We start from the raw sequence: 12,396 nt of genomic DNA, 5'->3' as shown, positions 1-12,396 counted from the left end.
GAAAATTGCCAATCCTGTGGTATATGCATCTTTTATAAAGCGGATGGAAACGGATAGAAAATGCCTTTTATGTTTCAGTACAGGTTGTACGTTTAGCTCAAACTTTGCATAGAAAAATTGCATAAAGTAAACAAAACTAGATCCTTGAAATATATAACCAATACAATGGTAAATTAGCGCCTTTCTGGTTATAATACTTGGTGGACGTAATTAGGAACGAAATATAGTTTTTCTACATATTCTGTCAGTGTTCTCTCATTTCTTAGTACAGCTGTATGGCCCTGAAATATATATATTTTTAATTATAGTTTGGATTTTGCAAAATAGCATGGCGCCTGGCAGTTTCATTTATATCAAGCCAGATCTGACTGTTTCCTGGATGAGAAAAACACCCACGATTTACTGTTTGAACAAGATTATATTATCAATAGAGTCAAACACAAGACAATTACTTGTCGCCTAGGATTTTAATACGTTTATAAGGGTTTTACACACCCACTGGAAACTTATCAGGTCATGTCAGACCAAGCCTTGAATTGTACCATTGTCCTTTTTGTACTCATAAAATAAGACTTCTACAAGCTTTGACATCTGCTGCAAAATGTCTTTTTCACAAGATAAACTTTTAATGAACATTTTCTTTATTCTCATTCATGTGAAGAAGAAACGAGTACAAAATTTCCAGTTACCTTTTTTTGCGTTGCTGACAAATGGCGTTTGGGAAGTTGTTCACTGCGCTCTATCGAATGTTGTTCAAGGTAATGGCAAACGAGGTGTTGCGGAATTGTTCATGTTGTGCCATAATTTGTTTGAAAAGTAGTTCACGGTGCTGGCAAATAAATGTGATCAAAAGGTGGTTCTAGGTACTGCCAAATGAGGTGTTTCAGAAGTTGCTCAAGATGCTGGAAAACGAGGTGTTCACAGCGCTGAGCGAAGAAGTGAAGCTGTTTTAATTTGTTTTCATGGCGCTGTCGAATAAAAATATGCTTATCCGCTATTTAGACTCACAACAGTGTTCTCGCTTCCCAGGTTAATGGGCGATAGTGACTTGAGCGTCAATCCGTCGTTATAGAACTTGACTAAGCTGGAGTTCCTGGTGGTCATAGATAATGATAAAGTTGTCTGTTGGGACCACTTTCTCGGGTGGGAAAAGCTCGAGCGGAAGATCGCCTTGAGTGCGGCGTTGTATTTTGGCAACCTCCACGCGCACAGAAAAGGGTTCAGGGCACAGTTAGCTTGGAAAAGGACAAATGTTAGCTTAAAGGCCCATATAAGCTTATCCATGTTACGCTGGCAGGTTTTGCAGAGGGGGAGCATTTGCATCATAACGAACCAAGGAAGAGTGCAGAGTATGAAGACTGCTAGCATGAGTCCCATAGTCTTTGTCACCTTTTTCTCTCTCTTGACTGCCCGGAGTGTGACCGTTCGGTCCACATTGAAGCTTTGCAGAGTTTTGGTTTGTTTTCTAAGTGAGTACAAGACGCAGGCGAAAAGCACCACGGAAACCACAATTGCTATATCAATATGCAGACAGAAGATGATGTTCCTGAGATAGCTTTTGCCAATGAAGCGCAGAGAAATGATGGCGGCGACGCAATAAACCCAGATACAGACCACCACTAAGTAGGACTTCTTACGGGTTGTTTGAGAGTACTGTAGCGGGCTGAGAACCGCCATGACACGGTCTCTGGTTATTCCTAACAGGTGGAATACAGAAACCAAGAGCAAAAACGCCTCAGCCATCTCGAGGTGTCTTCCATGAAATGGCACAGCTTTATCTACGTGGTATGTAAGATACCAGAATGCGCTAATGGGCTCCAGTAAGATCCCAACGCTAAAATCGACGAACGCCAGGCTTGAAATAAGGACATTCGTAGGCGAGTTCCGAATCTTCCTATGTGGGTCTTTTATAAATAGAAAGATAACGAATCCGTTAGCCAAACTTGTCACAAAGGCCAATATAATACTAATAATTCCTCTCACAACATAGATCTTCGGTAGATCTCGACCTGGGAATGCCTCACTCGAACTACGATTGTTGATGCCCAAAAATGCGCCCTCCGATTCGTTGACCATGTTGCGTTGATTTGCTACGTGCGGTGCTTGCAGCTAGATTTCATCTGATCTGGCGAATCGGCGAGGGATGAAGTTTTTATGGCGCATGTAACCATGCTGCTAATCACGTCCGCCAATCAAACCAAGCCGACGCTTCCTGACAACCATGAACTCCAGCCGATTCGCTCACTCCATCACCGTAAATAAAATAATAAGCTATACTTTAAGAAACAATGCTTAAATTAGGTACCTCCGGGGTTGATTATGACACGAAAAGGTCCTTCGTTTGAGAGCGCCAGTAAGTATACAACTCGATGAATATTCCTAAACGTTTTTAGACCTACTGCAAATTGCTCCAATAATTGAGACACTTTTGGGAGTGCTTTGCTTAAGATAAGGTTTCACTTAGATTCGAGTCCTTCGAATGGCAAACAAAAGGGCCATGGTATAGACGGGTTGATAGACCCGAGATGAATGTGCAAACAGAACTGAGTGAAAAAACTGTTCGTGTGTTTGCCCTAAGAGTCGTTGAAGACGCCAACAAGAGACTTAGAATCACCCAAACGCCAGAATGGCGCTAGGGAGCTCCGTATTCATAATAAATAAAACAAAATGTCAGCTCGAACAATGATTTGAACATTTTGTTATCAACCTTTTTCCCTTTTAACTTGACATTACGTTCGATTGCTCTTTATGCGCGCTACTCTTTCCTCGAACACCGACGGCGTCTTAAGATTTAGCGCAAAATCATGTCAGGGAAAGAGCGATGATATTCGTCTTTCATTGATCAATACTTATATTACGTGACTTCGTTTATTATTATCTTTATCAAGAAATCTTGATCCATTAGTTTCACTTACATTAGACTTTTTTTTGTTTCCAAAGATACAGTTTCCCATTATATCTAAATGAAATCTGGATATTGGTAATTAAAAAAAGTGTTCATTTGTTTCAGAAACAACTAGAAATCAGCGTCAAAACGACTTTCACAAGGAATCCATGTCCAATGTTGTGGACCGTTTTCACCTATTTTCAGTTAAATGTGAAAAAGCTAAACAAATAAAACATATTACAGAACATCCCTTTATTTCGTCACGACATACGTAAAGCAAGGCTAGCAATTTTCACCGACTGGAATACCCCTAAATCGTCAATGAAACAGGTGCTTGCAGGGATTCTTGTAGGGGAGGGAGGGGGATGAGCTACTCCGTACGTGATTGTTTGTAAAATAACAACATGGATTTGTAGAAAACAAAAAAGGAAGGAAGACCAAGGGAAGCTGGCGCGTGCTGCGTGCTCATGTGGGCATAGAGCGGTGATCTTTAAATTGGGCTTTTTTCTCCGACAAAATGAGCGCCATTCCGGTAAAGCGACCCTTCCAAAGCAGGAAGATCACGCGGTTGTTGATAAAAATAATGAGCAATCGGCCCGCGTCAGGGACTTTTAATCTACGCGCTGGATGGTTAAATGCGTGGCGCACGTCCTTGTGTAATGATAATAAAGATTTGTCGTACGCTGAGCTTTTATAACACGCTATTGATAACATGGTACGGGGAGTTTAAGTGATCAACTAGATCACGATTTTCAAACCCGGAAGCAAAACAAACAATATGCATCAAGAAGGAGCGATGTTAGACTTGCAACGACATGCAAATAAATCAGATTAATTTGTATCGGATTACCTCGAACATTTAGAATTCATTCTATTATGCCATATATTTATTTGTACAAGCGGAATGGATCGATACTTTGAAATAAACAGGAATCCCACAAACACTTACAACCCAGGGTAATGTCAAATCTGTGAAGGAGAAGATCTTCCAATTTTGAAAAAAAAACGAATCTTTGGAGGGAGCGACACGTGTGGCAAGTAGGGGCATTAACGAAGAAAAATAAAAATTCACTATATCTTTTTTCTTCTCTATCCTGAGCAGGAAAGTTGGAAATCTATTTTAATTAATCTTGAAGGAAAAATTTATTAAAGCCATCAGAAGTGAAGGATATGAACCATTACTAGATAATGAATACCCCATGGGCGGCAAAACATGGGCGAAACGCATGCCAAAATCAAAATGGCCCTATAGAGCAGGAGCTATCTCTCCATCTAGACAATTATGATTAAATATCATAGCGAAGCAAAACATCTTATGGCATTTCTTTTTCAGATGGTCAATTAAAATACTCTCAAAATCTATTTTTAGCGAAAAATTGTTGTTTAAAGCTTAGCCCATGGTCATAACCAGTATCAAGGGAAGCGAGAGACTTTGCTTATTAAGGTCAAAACGATTTTGACAAAATTTCATATCGCGCACATTAATTTTCGAAGTGCGCGCATGTCTTTGAAGGAACAGGAAAATGTGTGAAGTTGCTCGTCCTCTTTAAAAATATCCATGACTCTTTTTACCGCGGAGCCATACATGAGGTTTAGATTTTCCCCCGCATGTACTTCACAACTTCGCTATCAAACAAACAATCTTGGTAGACATCATATTCCATCCTCAAATCCCTTAATCGTCCGTAACAAATACACTTTTAAATGAAATTTACGTAAAGTACGACCATGTTTGTTAGTTTACAAAAACGAGATCATATTGCTCTGGATTAACAGGTTCATGTCATAATTCTTCCGTGAAAATATAAGCGTAGAAAGAAAGACACTGGACAGCTTAATTCTGCTGGCATGCATCGGGTCTCGTGGCCTGAGTCGACAGAAAGGGACAATGGGAACTTTGAAAAAAAGCAACACAACGCAAAGTTGCTTCTTAAATACACGATATTTCGGCAGACCAATATGTTTGCAGCTAATAAAACCTGAATTAATATGTTCGCAGCTAGTACAACTTGCAATAATAATTAACAAAAAATAATAGACCATTATATCTGGTCGAGGCACCCGCTCTAATAGTGCCAGCGCGAGCTATTTGCAAAGCTAGAAAGGAAACACTTATATCAGCCCGCGCTAGCCCTCTTGAACCAGGCGTGCCCTCTAAATGACGCGTAAAATGGAGAAAACACAAGTGGCACTACGCACGTGATACCTGAACCTCGCAAACAAACAAGAGAAGAAAAGGAGAAATACCCATAGGGTCATGATAGATTAGACAAAAAGGCGGGAAAAACATGGTGGGTAGCAACGTGAAGCTCGCTACAAACATTGAAGAAAGGCTCATGTTATTTGGTCCATATAAAAGGCGGGAAACATGCTGGTGCCTTAAGCTCGTAAAATAACCTCCTTGTTCTCTCCCAAACCCAATCGTTTTATCGGCTAGATGTTTTTGAGGGCTTTCTACTCTATTTGTCTACACCTGCGTGAATAAGAGATCGGTGGAGCTATGGACATTGCCCAAGCGCAGAGTTGGTCCGCCGGTGTGCTGTAGATATCTCTCATGTAGATATCTCTCATTATTAATTATTCTATTAATCCATTATAAATAAATTAATTATAAACGAACCCAGTACAATAGGGCGGTCGATGACTCATTCTTAAACAAGAAGAATTTTATCTCGACAAATATGTACGTACCAAACAGCAACAAAAGTCAAACAAAAACGTCAAGCTTCAAGAAAGTGATACAATCAAATAGCATTCGGATCTGTTCATTTATTCTATTGTACTTTGCTATAAATTACATTTCAATTTATAGTTATTATTCAGCCTGAAGCCTTATAAATAAAATCTGTTCAATTCAATGTTTAAACTTTGTATGTTCTTTGTTGTATATACTTTACAACACCACAATACTAAATGCATAAAAAAATAGACTCTAAAGAAAAACAAGAATTTTTAAATTGTTAAGAGCAAAAGAAAAAGCATAAAGACATCCAGTATCTACAATTCTAATAATTCATAACGATGCAGTTGCGTACGCACCACCCCCCCCCCCCCCCCTCTTCCCTTGGCGGCCAAAAAGTGGGTCCTTATTAAGGAATCTTTAAATACTGTGCTTTTGTCATGTGATACCTAAGACTGCGCACTTCTCCTCCGCCAATCCCGGGTACGTGCCTGTGATGGATCATTTCTTAATCCTTCCTCCTGAGTATTACCACTTAGGGTTACCAGGGACTACATAGTCACCATAATAATCTATAACTATAAGCTTGGGTACCTTCACAACCAGCTCATACAGCAACTCGTCCCTCATCTTATTGCACTGTCTAGCATCAAGCTCTGTCAAGTGGGGCATCGTGGACGGTACTTGCCTAAGGGGCACCCCGGTCACCTCACGTAAGCCACAGATATTTAGGTACCGCATTTCAGAACAGTTAAGAATAATGTACTGCAGCCCTTTATCAGTGATGTCCCAACACCATGATAGATCGAGGGTTTTGAGATTTCTGCAGCTGAAAAAAATTAAAAACACACTTTTGTTATTAATTTTCTATTTTGTTTGTTTGTGTTTCGTTTTTGTGAATCAAGTAGCTATTGTTACATGAAGGAACAAATGTAACTTTTGACAACCCATAATATCTATTAAAGCTGATGTGATGATGTAAATGTATGTAAACGGGTTGATTGTCCAATCTTTTAGAGCATAAAATTCTACCAACTGCTATCCCTTAGAGAGGTGTTCAACGATTCTTCTGATTCTGCTTTCCTTTATGGGGCTTCACACTAATGGATCATCCTATCCAATAACAACCAGACTCAAAAGTTGTCACAATATCGATGTGCTCAATGGCAGTGTCGAGGCTTGGATACTGCTTATTAAGGATATTACCTGTCTGCAACTGCTTCTAAGCCGTCATCATCAAGAGCTAAGCACTCAGCCAAAGTAAGGTGGCATAGACCTGTCAAGCTGTCTGTGACTTGAGGATGAAAGTTTACAAAAAGATCTCTCAAAGCTTTTGCAGTAAACTCCACTCCTTTCTTTATCCTAAGAGAATTTAGGCTCTTCATTTGTTGGATCCATACCAGGGCATGATCAGAGAGCTCATCACAAAATGACAAGCTGAACAGTCTACCATGAAAAAAAGGAAGTTACCAAGGGAGGACAGAGTGGGTGAGTGGATATCCACCTTTAAATTTGAGTATAAAAAGTAAAAGTCATGTGTCTTTGCTTTGTAAAAAAACAACAAATTATCAAATTTAAGAAATGACTATTACAAAAGTGTTAAAGTTCATTCAACCAAGCCAAATTCAATGCCATGTCTACATGTATGAAGCCCATTATTCATTCTCCTTAACTGGCACACACATCATTTCTCTTTTATGCAACCGGTGCATATTTCCTTAATATTACAGGGTTGATAGGGAGGTACAGTAGCAAAACCAATTATTTTTGCAGTTTCATGCATCATTGAGTTACAGTAATTTTCAATATAATAAAAAAAACACAAAACACACACTAATGGTGGCCAGACAACTAACATTTTGAATGGTATATTTCACGAATTTCAAGGTTTGAAATCACAATTCATGTATAAATGAAGACATAATATTTCATGGGTATGTATTAAAGACGCTTGTGGGGAAAAGAGAGAACAAAAATAACTCTGGGATATAGCTGGGGGGAGTTTTTAAGCAGAACTGTTAATACTATGAAGCTGGGGCATATCCCAATCGTACGTGTGGAAACTGAATAGAAAAAAAAAACATTCTGACAGACCAGGAGACATTGGAAATTTGGAAAAATGTGTTTTATTTTTTCTACATAACAAAACACTTTTATGTGTTAAAATAAGACTTCTCCCTTCTTATCCTACGTAAGTCTCAGGAAACAAGAAAAAAAGGTATTTTTAAAGGAAACTCATACCTCAATTTAGGGCACCTTGATATCAATCTTATACCATCATCCGAAAGGTTAGCCCCATCCAGCCACAAATACTTAAGACTACTCCAGCAGTTTGCCACCATAACCTGCACAGCATTGTCTGTTATCCATTGCACACCATCAAAATTGATAGACACCAAACCAGGGTGTTGTTTTGACAAATCTATCAAGCTTTCATCCACAAGCTTTGTGCAGTGAGAAACGTTTAAGTACTTCAAGCACAAGTTTTTTAAGGTATGAATGCAATCATGGTTTATATCACAGCCTTCTAAGCTTATGGAATGTAATTGCGGGCAAAATTCTGTAAAGCTTTGTAATGCTGTTCTTATATTGCCTTGGCTACAGAATGCCAGACTGAGCTTCTGCAGCAATGGGGAAGACTTGGCAATGGTTAGAAAATCCAAGCTGCACAGATCACTTCGGCATTTTAAGCTCAGTTCTTTCAACAATGGGCATCTACTTTCTATAATACTCATAAAGCATCCCAATGTTAGATGCTTAGTTTCTTCAAATGTGAGTTTTTGCCACAATAAGGGATTCTTTGCATTCGCGTACCATTGTTTGCTAACAAATGGTATGCTTGTGTACAGCTGTTTCAGAGGTATATAGCTTAAAATTTCGAGTATAACTTCCTCGGGTAACAAATCAAACACATTACTCTGTACTGCATCACGTGCATCAGCGACGCCAGCGTCGTCATTATGATCATCACCGCCATCATCTTCTTGACAATAATTGTCTTGATTCTGGAAGGAGCCGATTGGGCTTTTGCGGTTCTCGATACCTTTGCTTTTCGTTACCTTATATTCTTCGTCTAGATGTATAATTTCCTCGAAATCTTCCAAAAGCTCATCACTTTCTCTCTTCGAATACGATAAATGTGGCCCATCGTGTTCCGCTAAGGAATCTTCCCTTTTCTCGGATAATTCTCGGTCAGTTGGGCAGATGGATATCTCTTCCATCTACTTTTGCACATCTATTTGCCTTTTCTATCAACAGAAGACTTCGTGTGTATTTTCACTTTGTAAAGACGGTAATACAACATACAATGTTTAGCCGCCATCTTGGAGTTCTTTCCACAGGCTACCCACGTCTTTGGAATACACCAGGGATTGTTCCAGTGTATTCTGGGTATTTTTGTTGTTGTTGTGACGTGCTCTCTGAGCACATGGTCAGTTGATTACAATTCACTTGCAAAGGTTAAGCGGCATAAACGTTCACCCTAAATCAAGCGACCACGATACAAAGTCTAGCAATATAATTTTTTTCAGGTCTGTGTTTGGTTTTCTTCATTTATAGGGGAGCGCGATTATCGATTCGTACTGGTACGAAAAACTTCAGTGGTTCTACAAACGAGTAGTTGTACGTTTACTAAAATAATTCATCATGAAAAATAAGGTCTAGTTTCTGCTAGCCTGCTCTCATTCGGGGTTATTAGGAAATGTTTTGTTTTCGAATATTGGGAATTTTGTGGGGAGAGGGTGCGAATATCTGTTCTCGTCCCAGCGCATCTCGTCGCTCACTCGCGTCGCTCCCAATATTCGAAAACAAGCCCCAGTCATAAAATGCAACTGTTTTTTTTTTGTCGCCCCGAGAAATCTGTAATGTTGCGCAATGCCCAGGAAGCCCATGCGTTATTGTTTGTGTATTTTTTTCCGACCTTACACAATCTTTTTCTTACACGAAGTATCTACATTCCGCACCAAAACTACTTGATACCTTTTGAAATTTGCCATACGAAGTCAAAAATTTGTATCCGGCCGGCCAAGACCCCGTCAACATACGAGACCCCCCCCCCCTCTCCCCCCGGTCCAATGTTGAGATCCCAAGTGGGCCACGTTAGAGAGTGGACATCCTGCTATCGGACCAACATTGGACAAGTGGGGGAGGGGTGATTATATCAAGGAAAGAGGGTTTATTTTGTAATGCGTTTTGGTATTCTAATTGGTCCAAAAATAGGTGTAGAGGTATCAAGAGTTTTGGCGCAGATTTTATTTTCCTAAGAAGCCTGTTTTTTGGTATTTCACCTTGCGTTCAAAGTTAATGTTTATTAATATGAAAACATACCGTGAATTACTCAAGATTCGTGTAGCTCTAGCATTTCTATCGACGTTTCAACAATTCCCAGAGTTATTTAGGAGATCAGGAAAAACCGGGGCGAAGATTTTTTATTCAAGAGAATGACTCAAAACTATCAATACTTTAGAAAGCGTTTTAATAATCACAAAAGCAGGTTAAATAACACCCTAGATTACCGGGTAGTGAAAAAACTAAGGATGACCTTATCTATCAACATTTTCATTGCGACAATCATTTAGGTCTTAGTAATGTAAAGGTACAACTTATAGATAAGTGTAACTTTGAGGCTCAGCTTAGGGAAAGGGAAGGTCAGTCGGCTTAAGTCTTTCTACCCGCGGGGTCGTCGCCGTAGAGATATATAAATTCTTTTTGTCCATAGTGCGCGCTATTCTAGAATGTGCGATTTTTTGTCAGTTGTAATACATATATATATATATATATCATCTCCAAAGTAGGCAGTAAACTCTTTGCCATACATGTCACACAAACAAGTTGCAGATCCCAGGTATCCCAGGCAACTCGTGCGCAGGATCTCGTTGAATTGAGAGCACAACACTCTTTTTATCTGTTTATAGGATCGGGTTGTTTAGGGCACATCAAAGAAAATTGACATAATTGTTTTATAATTCAAATTCAAGCGAAATTCTGCACTAAAATATGTTCACCTGTTTGTGAAATATCATATCGTGTCGGCAACTATCCATCTCCCTACTCAAGTGCGATTATCAGCAGGTAGAAATCACACTATAACAATCATGTTTTAGGTTTTTAAATATTTTGTGCGTCTCTCCTTTTCATTCTTTTCCACTTATTAAGAAGGGTATTCCTTTTGTCCAATAAGATTTCCGGTCGCATTTTGTGACCATAATGTGGTAGAGACAAATGCTGATAAAATTATGATAAATATATACTTTTACCTGCTCCTACTTAGTTTTTAGGTCCGCTTCGCGTAGGCTGCCATCAGTGCTAATCGCCGCGGTTTGTGATAAGCATATGCTCAACTAGAGTGATCTAAGGACTAAGATGATATCAGATGCTCAAAAGCGAGCGCGCACAAGCGGGTCGCAAAAGAATTCGTTGAGTAAAGTAACGTTTTGGGTTTGTCACTTGATGATCTATTTTTAACTGGCCTTTTTCGTCTAGATAACACCGTATAAAATAGTAGCCTAGAAATATATCGTTGAAATTATTACCATAATTAGTCTCTTCAGATCGTAGAAGAACAAGAATGTCTTGCTTATCTGTTCTAAACTAAAATAATATATATAAATTTAAGGTAATAATCAGAAGTGACTGCAAATATTATATGCTCCTTCTACGCAAAGTTAAACTAGTTTAAAAACGTGAAACATTATTCAATACTTTTTTTGCTTGAAACTAATTTGGAAAAGTCGACTTACAGTATTTGTTGAGTCAAACTCTTTTTCAAGATCTCGATCGCTTGTAAATAAATCGATGTAATCTGTCATTAAAACATATAACATTGCATAAAGATACATAAATATACGCTTTTTAGCTACTATATCTCGTGCAATAATATTAGAACGGCAAATATGCCCAAGTGACTCAGGGAGAGAGAGTTGAACATGTTAGAATTGCTTTGATATGTACTTCCAAATGTAGCATGGAAGACATTTAAGTTTCTGTCTTCTGATGTATTCTAATGTCTTCTGATCACTATAGAGTTAAACTACTGTTAGCTATTCTACCAGACTCGTACCCAGAGAAAAGAGCTTTTGAGAGGTAAAAAAGAGGGCGCGCTATGGAGTCTGGGAAGAGAGATGAGGTCACGCAATGCGGTCTACGTATAAAGACAACAGCGTCCATATAGGAGCCAAAGCCAAGGGTCTCACACAAAAAAGAAATGTTCAAGAAATTGGGACTGGTTATATTTTGCGAGGAGATTAAGAAAATATTAGCAAAAAAAGCCATATAAAAACAAAGAGAGTAGGATACAATAATCCTTGAATTGCCATAACAGGTATGATTTACATAGTTGTTATATAGTATTTGAAAGTGTTGTTTACATTTTCTATTTCATTTCCCAATTCATTAGTGTATCTCATGTTTGACACTTCTTTATTTCTATTTTCCTTTTATTTTTTAGAATTTATTTACAACAGCGTACTATACCTACTCTGACGTTTTTATTTTCCTTGACAAACGTGTGAGATGTGGTACAACTTTTTCTTCACGGCAATATAAAGGCAACCGTTTTTCATCTCCTTTAGCGACCGATCTTTCGATATCTGACGGAGATATTTACTTGGGATTTACTCTTGTCTTGAGTCTTCTAATGATTTGGATTTCTTTTTGGCGGTTGAAGAGATAGCGGGATGGGGGGGGGGGGGGGGGGGGGGGAAGTGGGGGGATTGTTATTGACACGTCAAAGAGCGTCGGTCCTTTATTCAAAGCTTTCTTACCGGCGTCCATAGAAAAATACAATCAAAGGAGAGTTATTATGTATTTAATCTTATTCATCTAGAGACCA

The 12,396-nt window shown here is 38.8% G+C and overlaps 2 protein-coding genes across 3 annotated transcripts; both read right to left on the bottom strand.

Annotated features, from left to right (window-relative positions):
• Nucleotides 1-448: 448 nt before the first annotated feature.
• Nucleotides 449-3,883, bottom strand: LOC5522033 (trace amine-associated receptor 1). Its single transcript, XM_032367151.2, has one exon. It carries the CDS (start codon nt 2,074-2,076, stop codon nt 988-990), a length of 1,089 nt encoding a protein of 362 aa, XP_032223042.2. The 5' UTR covers nt 2,077-3,883; the 3' UTR covers nt 449-987.
• Nucleotides 3,884-5,636: 1,753 nt separating this feature from the next.
• LOC5521918 (F-box/LRR-repeat protein 20) lies at nt 5,637-9,600 on the bottom strand. Of its 2 annotated transcripts, XM_032367148.2 has the most exons (3): nt 7,809-9,013; nt 6,774-7,013; nt 5,637-6,396 (listed from the first exon to the last, which is right to left on the bottom strand). In XM_032367148.2, exons 1-3 carry the CDS (start codon nt 8,786-8,788, stop codon nt 6,096-6,098), a joined length of 1,521 nt encoding a protein of 506 aa, XP_032223039.2. In that variant the 5' UTR covers nt 8,789-9,013; the 3' UTR covers nt 5,637-6,095. The 2 variants fall into 2 exon arrangements, with proteins under 2 accessions (XP_032223039.2, XP_032223041.2); XM_032367150.2 differs by lacking the exon at nt 6,774-7,013 and having other exon boundaries at nt 7,809-9,600.
• Nucleotides 9,601-12,396: the final 2,796 nt, after the last annotated feature.

The sequence above is a fragment of the Nematostella vectensis genome, chromosome 10 (assembly GCF_932526225.1).
Source record: "Nematostella vectensis chromosome 10, jaNemVect1.1, whole genome shotgun sequence".
NCBI lineage: Eukaryota > Metazoa > Cnidaria > Anthozoa > Actiniaria > Edwardsiidae > Nematostella > Nematostella vectensis.
Note: the sequence above shows the minus strand (reverse complement) of the source record. Positions and strands in the feature narration are given on the sequence as shown.